Source organism: Conger conger, chromosome 9 (assembly GCF_963514075.1).
Source record: "Conger conger chromosome 9, fConCon1.1, whole genome shotgun sequence".
Taxonomy (NCBI): domain Eukaryota; kingdom Metazoa; phylum Chordata; class Actinopteri; order Anguilliformes; family Congridae; genus Conger; species Conger conger.
This window is the reverse complement of record NC_083768.1, coordinates 37,172,125-37,186,267: the sequence shown is the minus strand read 5'-3', so window position 1 is coordinate 37,186,267 and position 14,143 is coordinate 37,172,125. Positions and strand designations below refer to the sequence as shown.

At 43.7% G+C, this 14,143-nt stretch overlaps 1 protein-coding gene across 2 annotated transcripts in view; it reads left to right on the top strand.

Annotated features, from left to right (window-relative positions):
- cdh6 (cadherin 6) overlaps positions 1–14,143 on the top strand; it is a 40,157-nt gene that overhangs the window by 18,252 nt on the left and 7,762 nt on the right. For both annotated transcript variants that reach the window (XM_061254182.1, XM_061254180.1), the window contains exons 3-7: positions 6,016–6,310; positions 6,817–6,936; positions 7,963–8,130; positions 10,210–10,397; positions 11,683–11,936. In XM_061254182.1, coding sequence (XP_061110166.1) covers positions 6,016–6,310; positions 6,817–6,936; positions 7,963–8,130; positions 10,210–10,397; positions 11,683–11,936 — 1,025 coding nt within the window. The remainder of the gene's footprint in view (positions 1–6,015; positions 6,311–6,816; positions 6,937–7,962; positions 8,131–10,209; positions 10,398–11,682; positions 11,937–14,143) is intronic.

Here is a 14,143-nt window from a genome sequence, read left to right as displayed (position 1 = left end):
TATATTGAAATACTTCCAAGCAGGGCCACATCTACAGCATAGTTTCTATGCTTGGATGGCCCAGACATAACAAGATACCACATAAACTGGGAAAAATGTTTTAGTAGAACAATTTTCAATTTTTCTGTTTTGATTTGTAGATAAATAGTTTCTAACATTCATACAGTATACACACAGTGAGTACTTGATAAGGTATTTATTAGACGTATATTATATTTTAGACTTCTTACTCCCTTAAGTGTTCTGCTGCTGTAGCCTATCCACTAAGAGGTGTGTTCAGAGATGCTCTTCTGCATACCACTTATAATGTGTGGTTATTGGCGTGACTGTCAGCTTTGACCAGTCTGGCCCTTCTCCTCTGACCTCTTTCATTAACAAGGCATTTTTGCCCACAAAACTGCTGCTCACTGTTTTTGCACCATTCTCTGCAAACTCTAGAGATCAGCAGTTTCTGAGCAGTCTGGCACCAACAATTATTCAATGGTCAAAGTCACTTAGATCACAATTTTTACCCATTCTGACAGTTGAGGTGAACATTAACTGAAGCTCCTGACCCGTATCTGCATGATTTTATGCATTGCACTGCTGACACATGATTGGCTGATTAGATAATGGCATGAATAAGTAAGTGTACCTAATAAAGTGCTCAGTGAGTGTGTAATGGTATACGGTATGTGTTCATTACACTTCACTCATGTTTTTTTTGCGTCATAATAAAGCATAATAAATGGTAATGTGTCACACTTTTTTAATCATAGAAGTTACCCTTAAGGGTTGTGCTATACTTCTCTGTGCTTCGACCTTACTAGCTTTGACCTTTGCTACTGGCAAAAAAAAGTTAATTTACAGACCAGGTTTTCATATTGTGCCGGTACATCTTTCATTCTCAGTTCTCGAGCAGTGCATGGTCTTCACTCCCAGGGAGCTGTGTACTAGGCTGTTTATATAAGAATTTCCTTGAGCACAGATTGCATAGCCATAGGAAATAGTTCCAACCAAAAACAAGATTACACGTAATTGTTTGGAGAATAATCGGGTAGTATACGCACGTATAACCTCTGGAGGTTGTTCATTTTGTCACATTACAACATGGCCCCCAATCCTAAATAAAATTTGGTCATACATTAAAATAAGCCTACACTTCCAGCCACTAATCAACTTGCCATTTAGAGGTTGCTGTGCAGGAAGAGAATACCAGCCGCAGCCCCAGGTTCTAGATGACTTATCCTCTCACGGATGATAAATCTGACGGTGGAGAAGACTGTTTTGCTGTCAGCACTAAAGGAGAGAGGACAGAATCTTTATTATCGGCTGCCAATAGACAATTTGTTCTGCTCCATGTACTTATAAAACACAGACACAATTTCACGACAAATCAAAATGCACAACACTGTTCACAGCAAAAAAAAAATGCTGAATTTTATTTTTACTACAGTATAGCTAGCAAGCTGTGATTTGTGAGAAAACATATTTGGATGGATGGAAGGAAGAGGAGAGAGAGAGAGGCTGAGCGATAGACCTGATTGAGGGAAGTGTGTTATGCAACATAAAACCATTTAAATCTGCTGTTGAAAAGTTTGAGGATGCCCTTGAATTAATGAAACAGAAACACTCCTTCTGTTTCATGCCATCCTTCTTGTATAGACTCAGTGAGAGGGCAGTCAGAGAGTGTGGGCTGTAGTAATACATGACAACCGGATGTCAGTAAAATGGCAATCTGTGGTAATGAATGGCCTCCTCTTCAGGTGTTATTGGCTTGATATATAGCTAGCTTAAGCAGGTAGTAGATGTTACAGATGGTGTTAGGTGTTATGAAGGAAACCAGAGTGAAGTTGTTTATTATTAACTGAAGATATTTGTAATTTAGTGAAGATGCTTTTCATAAAATGCATGTTAAGGCATAAGGGAATGTGTCGGAGTGGAAATTCCTGTGTGAATTATGATGTAAAATAATTAAATCATGTATTACTACAGATACACAGCGGGGACGTGTTGGGGCATTGAAAGATATATTACTGTATATCTTGTGGCTGTTAGGGTATATGCATAATAGAGACTGGATATTAGTTATAGATTATGAAGTATCCTGTATGGCATGGTTAAAGATACATGAGCGTACGGCCATCCATCCAAACTATAGCGCACTAAGTCCAGAGTCCCTGTGGTTTTAGCTGATTAATGCCTGAAACCATTATAAGTGCAGTTAATGTACCTGATGGCCGTTTACATTGAGAGAAGACTACAGGTTGGCATTGTTTGTTCTTACACATCAAGCAGCCCAGGGTCATTACTTTAAATATGAACAGTATAGAGAAAGCCTAATGGCCTAGTGAAAATGCGGGGGATATATTCGCGCCTTCAGTAAAATGGATCCACCAGGGCCTTCGTAAGACCTGGCAGATGGCCTGATTGATTTCAGTGGAGTGCGTTATTTCCGCAAGCGGTGTACGGCTGAGGTCAGAGCCACTGACAAGCACCATCGCAGGGGGCAAGGATGCCCTTCAGTTAGCTCCTTCTGTTGATGTGCAGGACAGGGGCAAGAGAAGGAGGTTCACGGTTCGAGTCCTGACTGGCCGTTTCCTCTTTGTGTTCTCCTCATGTCCGTGTGGGTTTCCTCCTCTGTTATTATTAATGTGTGTGGTCCCTGTCAGATAAACAAATACATTCAATAAATGAGGGGTTCCCACATTTTTTAATCTCAGCATCCCCTTAGATCACCCACAGATCGAATATCTACACCTCACGGAAATGGCTATATCCTGGAAAAAGTACACTCACTGAGCATTTTATTAGGAACACCTGTACACCTACGTATTCATGAGATTATCTAATCCAATCACAAGCAGTGCAATGCATAAAATCATGCAGATATGGATCAGGAACTTCAGTTAATGTTCACATCAACCATCAGAATGGGGAAAAAAGTGATCTAAGTGACTTTGACTGTGGAATGATTGATGGTGCCAGACAGGGTGGTCTGAGTATCTCAGAAACTGCTGATGTCCTGGGATTTTCATGCGCAACAGTCTCTAGAGTTTGCAAAGAATGGTATAGAAAACAAAACATCCACTGAGCAGCAGTTCTGTGGGCAGAAACCTTGTTAATGAGCGAGGTCAGAGGAGAACGGCCAGACTGGTCAAAGCTGACAGGAAGGTGACAGTAACGCAAATAACCACATATTATGGTATAGTATGCAGAAGAGCATCTCTGAACACGTCAAACCTCTAAGTGGATAGGCTACAGTAGCAGAAGACTTAATAAGTCTAAAAAATAAGTCTAATAAATACCTAATAAAGTGCTCACTGAGAATAATCCAGATTGCCAAATAAATAGTCCGTTCTGAGTTTAGAATGACCACTGTGATAAGGCTCACTTTATTACATGCAGCATGGAGAGAATTCACTATACACATCTGAAACAAAGCAGCAAGCTCTCTGACAAATAGAGTCAGTGCTTTAAGTTAAAACTATGTACTTATCACATTGTACATTGATCCAGCTACGTACATATTTCTCATTCTCGCTGAATCAGCTCTTAAGCAAAACATATTTATTTTATGGCTGGGAAAAACAACTTTATCTAGTAACTGCTGATGAGCAAACAGACTCACACACATAATATCACTTTAAAAATATCCCTGTTTACGCAGTCCTCCAGAGCTAGCATTTGACCCATTATTCCAGCACTCCAGGCTGCAATGCAATGCAGAGGTCATTGTTATAGTACCACTAGATCCATAGGGTAATGCACAGTTGCCAATCGCATTTTCCCAGGGTATGGGAGGGTTTAGTCGGTAAGGGGTTCAGGTCTGTTCGCTCTCCAGCAGCTGGTCGATCGGGTGCCCATGGATTGCATGCTAAAGCCGCATATGAAAGGTCTTCCTCTGCCTCCACCCTGTGCAAGCTTAGCTGTATTCTGTGGTGTGACACGAAGCAGCTGGTGACACCACAGAGGAGAACCACAGTGTCCACACACTGAATTGGCAGTGGGATTCATGCATAACCGGGGTTGGGTTGTAGATAATCGAGCATTGCTAAATTAGGGTGGGAATTGGTCCTACATTGGGTGCCAAATATTGTAAAAATATAAACATAGAGTATGTGTTACTATGGATGTGAAAACCAGGCATGGGCATTCAAACAAAATACAACAGTTTCCAGCTTAAATCTGTTATATAATTGACCTATCACGGCTAGTGTTTGTGCACTGCTTTCCAGGTTTTTACAGCTAACAGATGACACATTCCTCATGCCACAAAAACCACAACATAGCCACAGGTTGCGGGTATAAAGGGTGATCCATGGTGAGAAGAAAATAGTGTAACCACATAATTTGAATTTTGTTAGAGGTTTACTAACAAACACAATTTCTGCCATACACAGTCTTCACTAGGTTACCCCATAGCTGCAGCAGACACATCAGCATTTCTGGTGGGTTTTAAGACACGTGGTGTATCCACGAGAGTAGAGGACATAATGAAAACACATATACAGTATAATATAATGCAAAATCAAAGTAAGTAAACAAGGACTGCAGTCTTGGAGCGTGATGGGGAGGAGATCATACCAGCGACCATTATTTTAGCATGGAACATACAGTCTAAAAAAAGAAACCTATCATGACAGGACCAAATTATATTAATAGCTGTGCACTCTGAACCCAGTGACTAACTCAGCCTTGTAAAGGCCTGGATGTGCCCATATAAACTCTGCACATACTGTATGCCTGCTGATCATACCCTGCAATCCATAGGCGTGAGAATCCGGTTTATCTCATTCTCATGCATTGATGTATATGGAATAAGCTATGACAACCCAGGCTCTCCAGATATATGTATGTGCGGGGTGGAGATGATGTGACCCAAGGCAGAAGCATTATGCAAAGCTTGTGTTTTGGGTGCAGTCGTTTGGAGCTGCTTGGAAAAGCCCCGGTGCATATTATTAATTATGTGTGTGCTTCATATTCAAAAGTGCTTGTTTTCTGTTAGATCTCCTCCCTTTCCCATAAACATTTTGTGCCTTGTCTGCACAGTGCAGCATTCTGGGATTTTCCATTTAGTTCAGTCGTTCAGACTACGTGCCCCATAAATGTTGCCACTATACTTTGTCCATGTTGTTTGTTAGATAAACTTGGAACATAAACTTGCATATGTTCATACCAACAGAAGAAGGATATTTTTCCCAGTGGCATTGCCTTCTTAAAACATGATAAATTAATAAAGACCCTGTGTGGCAGTATGGATATGAATATAACATGAGGAACAGAGGAGGGATTCCTGTGTTCTCTTCCATGAAAATGGTTCCACTGCACAATGCGCCCATCTGCCCATGACCCAATCATCGCTTACCAGTCAAGCGTCAGGGCTGTCATCCAGCCAGACGCATATAAATCTAGAGATAACCATGCACTTAACTGAGATAAGTATGGCCAGACTGCCCTTGGCTATAGCCAGGGGCATTGATTGATACCTGCTTGTTGTTTTTTGTAATGAGATAGACCTACTGGGCACTGTTTGAGCATGTGAATCACCTGCTGCTATTCGTCGCCTGCCCTTTTTGCATGAATTATCTCATTTTGACAAAGTGAGAATGAATAAACCTTGGGTGGGGGAATGGGGGTGGTAAGGGAGTCAGCACTTTCTGTATAAAAGCATGTGGATCCGCTTAGCTTTTTGTGTGATTGAATGTGTTTGACTGGCCAACACGTGACACAGTCTCAATACAAACTGTCAAGACTGAAGAACACTCAATGTCATAAAATTCAACACCTTTTCTGCAACAGCTGTTTTAAAGATTTTCCTCATAAAAGACTACTGCTATTTAAATGACAGGTGAGACTGTTAAGCCATATGGATCATCAAAAATTATGGCACACATTACGTGAGTTTTGGTTTACAACTGAAGGCCGATAAGGGATTTTGTAGCTAAAGACACCCTGGTCGGTGACAGTCATAATACTTCATCATCTTAGTGCTGTCAGCAGGTCCTGACACGGCATCCATCTTACCCTCCACAGCTCCACTCCGACATGGACAAAGGAGACGGGAGTGTGAAGTACGTCCTCACCGGAGAGGGAGCGGGGACCCTGTTTGTGATCGATGAAAAGTCGGGCGACCTTCACGCCACCAAGGGGCTGGACAGGGAGGAGAAGGCCAACTACACCCTCCGAGCCCAAGCGGTCAACAGGTACACGGGGCGTCCGCTGGAGCCCTGGACTGATTTCATCATCAAAATCCACGACATCAACGACAACGAGCCAAAGTTCTCCAAGGAGGTTTACACCGCCAGCGTCCCCGAAATGTCTGAAGTCGGTATGTTTGGAATTTAGTTAGTGAACCTGTTTATTTGTTTGTACGGAATTGTAATAGGCTGGTATACATAGGGTATTGAAAGCTTGTGGATTCTCATTGACGGGAAAAATGCAAAAGTAAGCTTTTAATAACTCGTAAAGAAATAAATAAAAAAAATACAAAGTACTTTAAAAAAACTTGGTAGGCGTGCAACTTTAAATTGCATTCAGACATGACATGCATGTGTGAAATTGATGTTTCTCACTGATGAACTGTGGATATAATTATCCACCTGACTCATCTAATAAAAAGGATAAACCTGAGAACGGGACAGACAGCTATATTGGGTATGGGCGCTTTGAGCTGTTGATTTATGCAAATCAATTTCCTGTTATAAGTTTTATTTGATAATGTATTTAGAGTAATAATCTGGCAGCCATCCAAAGATGCATGACATGAATAGCACTTTTCTATTACCGTGATCTAATTTTGAGTTTACAGCCTCAATGACTTGTTATTTTCTTTAGAGACGAGTGTCATCCAGGTCACTGCCACAGATGCCGATGACTCCCTGTATGGAAACAGCGCCAGGCTGGTCTACAGAATGTTAGAGGGTGACCCCTACTTCAAAGTGGACCCAGACACAGGTAAGTCTCTAGCCTACAGCTGAGGTCTAGACTTTCCTTATTTATTTTATTTTCATCATTTTTTAAAAGGAAGCGCTACAAACCGGTGGGGAAGCTGGATCCGGTGCAGGAGCCCTTGAGTGTTTTCCAAGTGTGTGTTTCACTTATGCGGGCCGGTGAATTTAATGGCCGAGTGCTCTTGAACATTTCCCCCTCACCTTTTTTGTTTAAACGAAGACAAAATGGACACAGAATATCCTTTTGGCAAAAAAAGCGATACGGTTTATCCCCGGAGTGGCTTTGGACGATCAGCGTCCATGTCATGCAGCAGAGGACTCATGAGAGCCTTACTGTTTACATTGTTTTTGATATCTTTGTCTGAATCTGAGTACTCCATTCCCTTAGTCTTCATCTTTCCCATGTGAAAATGTAATTACAAATCTTAAATTACACAGCCAAATCAAGAAAAATATGTATTTTTCCCAGGACTTATGGAGCTCACTGTATAAACATGCACATATGCACAAGCACACAAACACATGCAGTCACGCACACATATACACATGGATGTATACATGGATACATGCATGCTCACATACAAACATAGACACATGCATATATAGAAATACAGATGCATGCATAGATACACACACACACTCTCACACACACACACAGAGTATATATTTATATATTTAGTAGTCAGTGTAACAGACTGCTTGTTTTGTCTTTCTGTCTAAGAAGAAAGAGGGGAGCGTTATGGTTCCTCTGAGATGCTTTAAATGCAGCTCCGGTGGTTTTGCTTTAGACCCGTCGCAGGTGCTCCTGCCACGGTGCTCTGTTCTAATCTGAAGTCAGTTACTGCATCGGTGAGCTTGCCGCCGGTCCCTGCGCTTATTATCAGGAAACATTCAAACGAGGAGAGATCAATCAGGCGCTGCCAGGCCTGCAGGAGGGCTGTCTGACGGAGGGAGCCTGCGTGGGGGACCCGGGATTACAGTCAGTAACAGCCGCCCGTCTCTCTCCCTCTCTCTCTCTGTCCCCCCCCAGGGATCATCAGGACGGCCCTCAGCAAGATGAACAGGGAGTCGCGCGAGCACTACCAGGTGGTGATTGAGGCCAAGGACATGGCCGGGCAGAGGGGTGGCCTCTCGGGCACCACCAAGGTCAACGTCACCCTGACGGACGTCAACGACAGCCCGCCTCGCTTCCCGCAGAGTAAGCAGTCCTGCACCGTGGTCTGTGTGTGCTCTTCACGCACGTGTTATAGGATCTGCTCTACTCAGGCCCCCCGGTTATGCTCCACTCCTTTCATGGCCCGCCTGTCTCATTCTTACTTACCCTACTTACATTACATTACATTACATTATTGGCATTTGGCAGACGCTCTTATCCAGAGCGACATACAGTTGATTAGACTGAGCAGGAGTCAATCCTCCCCTGGGGCAATGCAGGGTTAAGGGCCTTGCTCAAGGGCCCAACATCTTATTGTGGCTACACCGGGATTAGAACCATCAACCTTGCGTGTCCCAGTCATTTTACCTTAACCACTACGCTGCAGGCCGCCCCTGATATTACTTGCCATGTATGGCATTGACATTCCACTCTTCTCATACTCATGCTCCATCCCTTATGTGCTCATCCCCATTCAAGCTTCTTCTTCTTCATCATCTTCTTCTGCTTCTTCGTCTTTTTCTTCTACTTCTTCTTCTTTGTATTCTTCTTCTTGTTCTTCTTCTTGTCATTATTTCTGTTGTAATGAACACTGGGCCATGTCATTGTGCTGCAGTGGCTGCTGCAAGGTGATTAAAAACAGGCACATACTGTCGGATGGAAAAGCAGTGTCCCTCAAAGTGCATCATTACAGTCTGGTAATCCCTTCTGAATGAAAGAGTGCTGTTTTATGGCTTTCACTCTCCAGTCTATTATCCTTCTCTCTATTTCTTTCTCTTGGTCACATCCTCCATTTTCTCTCTCATTCTCTTTCTCTTTCTCACTTTCTCTATCTCAGTTTTAATTAAGACCCAATGGTGTGGCATACGGCAGCACGGTAAAAGCAGACATTATGGAGAGAGAAAGAGAGAGTGAGTCAGAGCTCACGAGGCTCCTTGCGGTGTGAAGCTGATCTGTCTCTTCCTCTGTGGTGTTTTTCACACCTTTCTGCCCGGAGTTGCAAATCAGCCTTAGGCAGCCTTGCAAGAATCAGAGACACGGGGGCTGATGAGCCAGCTCTGCTCTGCCCATCAATTAAACAGTGCCACAAGTGCAGGGCCTGACAGTCGCATTCTCTGAGTCTTATGCAGCGAGGTTAGTTGCCATTCCCGGTTCCCACTGGCTTCTCATGACACAACAAATGTCAACACATACCTTGAGCCTCAGAGACAGTTCCATTGGCTTATTCCAGTACCAGTGATGACAGAGAAAGCAAGTAACAAGTGCCTGAGTAGTATTATCACTAGTTCACCCTGCCACTTAACAGGCGTGGAGCAGTGCCAGCCCAGTAGACAAGAACGGCACATTTCAACAGCAGGATAATTAGCTGAGCCAAACTGAGGCTGAAAACATCTTGCTCGCAGACTGCCACTTGCTATCTTTTGTGGAGTAGTGCTTGCTTGAATGTGGTCCATGCTGGTGCAAGCGTGTCCGACCCACGCAGACTGAAATTCAGCAAGGTTTCATGTCCAATGATTGGCAACAGTGCAGGTAGCATTGGTGCTGGCATGTGTAATCATTTCACTACTTGAGATTGGACTTCCGGTTGACTAAAACTGAGGTTGAGGTTTTAGTTCCTGAGTCAGATGCTGCAATTGTTCATTTGAGCATGATACTTGATTATCAGATGGACCCTTTGTAAAATATCCCAATCACAGTGCATAACAACTATATGGCTTCTAAATGCTTAAATTGAAATGTCATTTGAATTCTGTTGGTTTGAGCCCATCAGTATCATAGGAGGAGTGGCACGCTGGCCTGTTGTTATGGAAAAAGAGACTGCCTCAAGTTAGACTTAGACTTATTTGCACGTGTCAAGTTAACATAATTTATGTTGATGAAACACTTGCATGCTCATATCTACACCCTGTATTTCTGCCTAACAGCCCATTTCTATTTTAAAAACCAGATTAAAATCAATAAATAATTAATCCAAGGCAGTTTACAGTGCGCTGGACAGGGACCAGTCCTCTCTTGGGCAATGTGGGGTTGCGGGCCTTGCTCAGGGGCCCAAGAGCTGCACTGCGGCTGAGGTCCCAGGCCTCCAGTTAATGTGTGTGTGTTTGTGTGTTTGTGTTGATCCAGGCACATACCACTTCAGAGTTCCAGAGTCCATCGAGATGGGGTTTCCTGTTGGAAGAATTAAGGCAGAAGACGATGACATCGGCAGGAATGCCGAGATGGATTACAGTATCATTGGAGAAGAGGGTCGTGGTACCTTCAACATTGTGACAGACAAGAGAACGCAGGATGGAATCATTATTGTCAAGAAGGTAATTAGCAGTTATTTTATTTCCTTTTCGGAAAGTTGTGTCAAAGGTTACAGATAACCGATCCCTTACTAGGGATAACCAGAGGTGAGACTCAGAGGTTTGCCTGGAAATAAGTGCATCTACATATCCCAAATTCTCCCAATGCCCCCCTCCCCATTTTGGAAGCGCCACTGCTGGATGTGAGTTAGTCTGTATTGTTAGAAAAGCAGACAGAGATATAATTGCCGTTGCAGTTGCAAATCGGCCCATGTGTCTCCTGTCTTCTCATCTCTGCCGTTTCTGCTTCTTACTGTGATCAAAATACACGTGGGATCAGAGCTGTCTTCTCGCATTCAATCTCATTCTAATTCCCTGTTCTTCATAAAGGTTTGTCATTTCTCATGAAACAGAAAAGCACTGTTCATCCAACCTCGCTTGTTGTTCCACCAGGAGATTTACAGCCCTGTGTTATAAATGTAACCAAAGTCTTACGATCCACCCAACATTCTCACTTCCATAAACCGTGGTTTAATCTCAAAACTTCAAACCCAAAATGACCTGAGGTTATCTTCTATAGTTACACGACCGTAGAAAGGAGTAGAGATATAACCTGAGCATTGCAGAATGACTACAGAAATATGTGAAGTTGTACTACGTGTCACTGTGTAAAAGGATGAAGATATGCCTGAATCTTTAATACACTGGGTGTCAAACTCAAATCCTAGAGGACCACAGTGTCTGCAGATTTTTCAGTGTCTGCAGAGTTTTCTGGTTTCCTTTCAAGCAGCAGCCAATTAAGGCCTTGAGAGCAAGGTGTGTGGATTCCATCGCCTATCGATGACTGAACCCTGAAATGCACCAAATTCTGACTTCTGTACCTTAAGAAAACTGCTATACACAGGCCACAGAACAGTAAGAATATCCAAATCTCAGGAGTAACAGTAATAGTCACAACTGTGTCCGTAGGTCAGGGAGGACAATGAACATGACTCTGGGATACAGAGTGTGCTTGCCTGTGACCGTGCTTGACACCTTGTCTTTGCTGAGTGATTTCTTAACCAGTCACCATGGGTAATGGTGGGTAACAGTTGACAAGCGTATGTAACCGTGTGTTGTCATATGTGACCACCTATGGACACTAGGGGGAAAATGTGACCGCACGTGATGCCTGGTGACCGCATCAGAGCGTGTAGGGCAACATGTGACATCTGGTGGCCGTGTGTGATCACGTGAGATCGCGTGTCACTGCCAGTGACCATCTGTGACTGCCTGGCGCCATGTTGTGACTCTACGTTTCAACCTCCAGCCTCTGGACTTTGAGAGGAAGAGGAGCTACACGCTGCAGGTGCAGGCGGAGAACACGCACCCGGACCCGCGCTTTCTTCAGACGACCTCTTTCCGGGACAGCACCACGGTCCGGATTGCCGTGGAGGACGTGGACGAGCCGCCGATCTTCGAGAGGCCCAGCTACATCATGGAGGTGAAGGAGGACGCCTCGGTCCGGACACCAGTGGGCTCGGTCAGCGCAGTGGACGCTGACATCCAGCAAACCCCCGTCAGGTAGGCCTGCACTCCGCTCCCTCTCTCCAGTTTTCTGTACTGATGTCACTTCCTGTTCCCTAACACCATGGAGAGGGAGATAATTATCACAGTAGGACCATTTGCCTTTAACCTTCACTAACAATTAAAAACAAGAATTTGGCAAGCCGCTAAAAGTAGTCAAACTGGCTCACGCTCGTTCTGAAAGCAAATCTGGAACCTTGCGATTGAGTGGTGGAGTCCCAGCCGCACCATTGCCAGCTGTAGCTGGAGGTCCAAATTTGGCGAGGCAACAATCGGCCTACCTCGCCTGGGTAATGATAGGGGGTAAGCCAGCTAGTTTGATCTGAGCGTTCTCTGGCGGCCACTCCTGATCAGGCCGGGCACCTGCACATGCACACACCAAGAACATAACCTCGTAATCCTCAAACCAAAATAATTGCTGGTGCATCTGCAGTGTGAAAAGCCGCGAGATGAATCAGAGTGAATTGTCATGTGAATCGGAGGAGCCACATGTCTATGGCTCTCACCTTCTTAAGCCGACAAAAATGTGCCAAAAGTGCAATGCTTTGTGAATGCTTTTTTGTACTTTCAAGACAAAGAGAAATTTCACTGAAAACAGGCCAATGTCTCATTTCTGTTGTTCATAAGGAAGCTTTTATGTCTTTTTTTAATGAATACTTGCTGGTTTAGAGGAAGTGTCCTCTGAAGTGTCACATAATCCCTCTTGCTGATTACGAGGATGACTCAGTAATTTGATTTGGAAGCAGAAAAAGATATTTCAATATTGTAGCTGCTGTCTCAATCTTTGAGCAGTTTCCATTCTATGATATTTATGATATCATCTATATTAGTTTGTCGGTGTTTACCTAAAGGAGAAGCCTGATCAAAATTTGTTGCTGACAGAATGTTATTTGAAACAATACAGGGTGATTTGATAGTTATATGTCTTTCTTCTGTTTTCAAATCTATCTCATATTCATCGATAGTGCCTAAAAACATTGAATAAATAAATTTAATTCAGAGGTTTGCTCCTGTCTATTTACTCTTGTTGGACGCATCACTTATTTGTATTGTGTTTGAGTACGTTTACAGAAATGGAGTGCAATTCAGAGTAGCAGTCAGAATCGCTTGCCAAATTACCTTTATGATTTCATAATCCATCAGGGTTCACTTGCAGTATTTTATGCCCATTCCTCCTCAAGGGCTTTTTCTGCTTAAACTAAATGAAATCTAAACTGAATCTTGTTCATTCATGTTTGCCGGATCAGGGATGAGTGCGGTAATGAAAAATAAAATTCCCGCCAGCTCGCAAAACCCGTGCCGTTTAACATTGAACCTGTCTTCCTTTATCTATCCCCACAGATAAGACAGCAGGCTGAAATGTAGCTTCGTCGTAGTGGCGCGAGTGCCAGAATATGTTAAAGTTACTGCGCCAGAGCTGAATCTCTAGCTGTGGGCAAGGATGAGGAATGTAGAATGTGCCGGAACCATTTACAGAGCTGCTATCCAAGGGCCTCATAGCCCAGCCAGCAAACACGTCCTCTCCGGGACAGAAAGTGTAAATAAGCACTTTAAAAAGGGCAATTAAAAGTCTTACCATCTACTGGGAGCTGCACTTCAGGGCCTACGCTGAAATAGACTCATCTGCCGCACAGTCCAACAGGAAGGGGTTGGACAAAATTAGTCAATTAGCGATTTAGCTTCATTGCATTAAGAAACAATGGGCCCGCATGATAATGACATAACGGCAGCTAATAGACCGTAAAATGAAACAAAAATAGGCAAACATGTAGGGAAGAGCAACGGTGAGAATCTATGCACTGGATAATGCCTCCACCTGCCCACGCAGCCCAGCCTTGAACCCAGCCTTGGCACGTGTTCCCAATGAAACTGCCACACGAGCTGGCGGTCTTCACCAGCCCTTCACGAGGCCCTACTCCCCCACACTGATCAGGGCCTGAAGTGGAGGACGGGACTGCTGAGGAGTGGCACTGAGATGGCTCGACTGCGCAAACATTTGTCTTCCTCCCGCAGAAGTGCTTCATCTCATAAAGTAAACATCATTCAGAGTGCGAAACCCACTTCTCTTCTGAGTGAAGTGTCTTCGGGTTTTTACGTGCAAACCGACTCCCTTCTTGAGAACAATGGCTTTTGTGATGTTTGAATATTGGATAAATGTATTGCATTATAATATTTAATTGAGTTGGGAATCCCCAGCCAAGTTG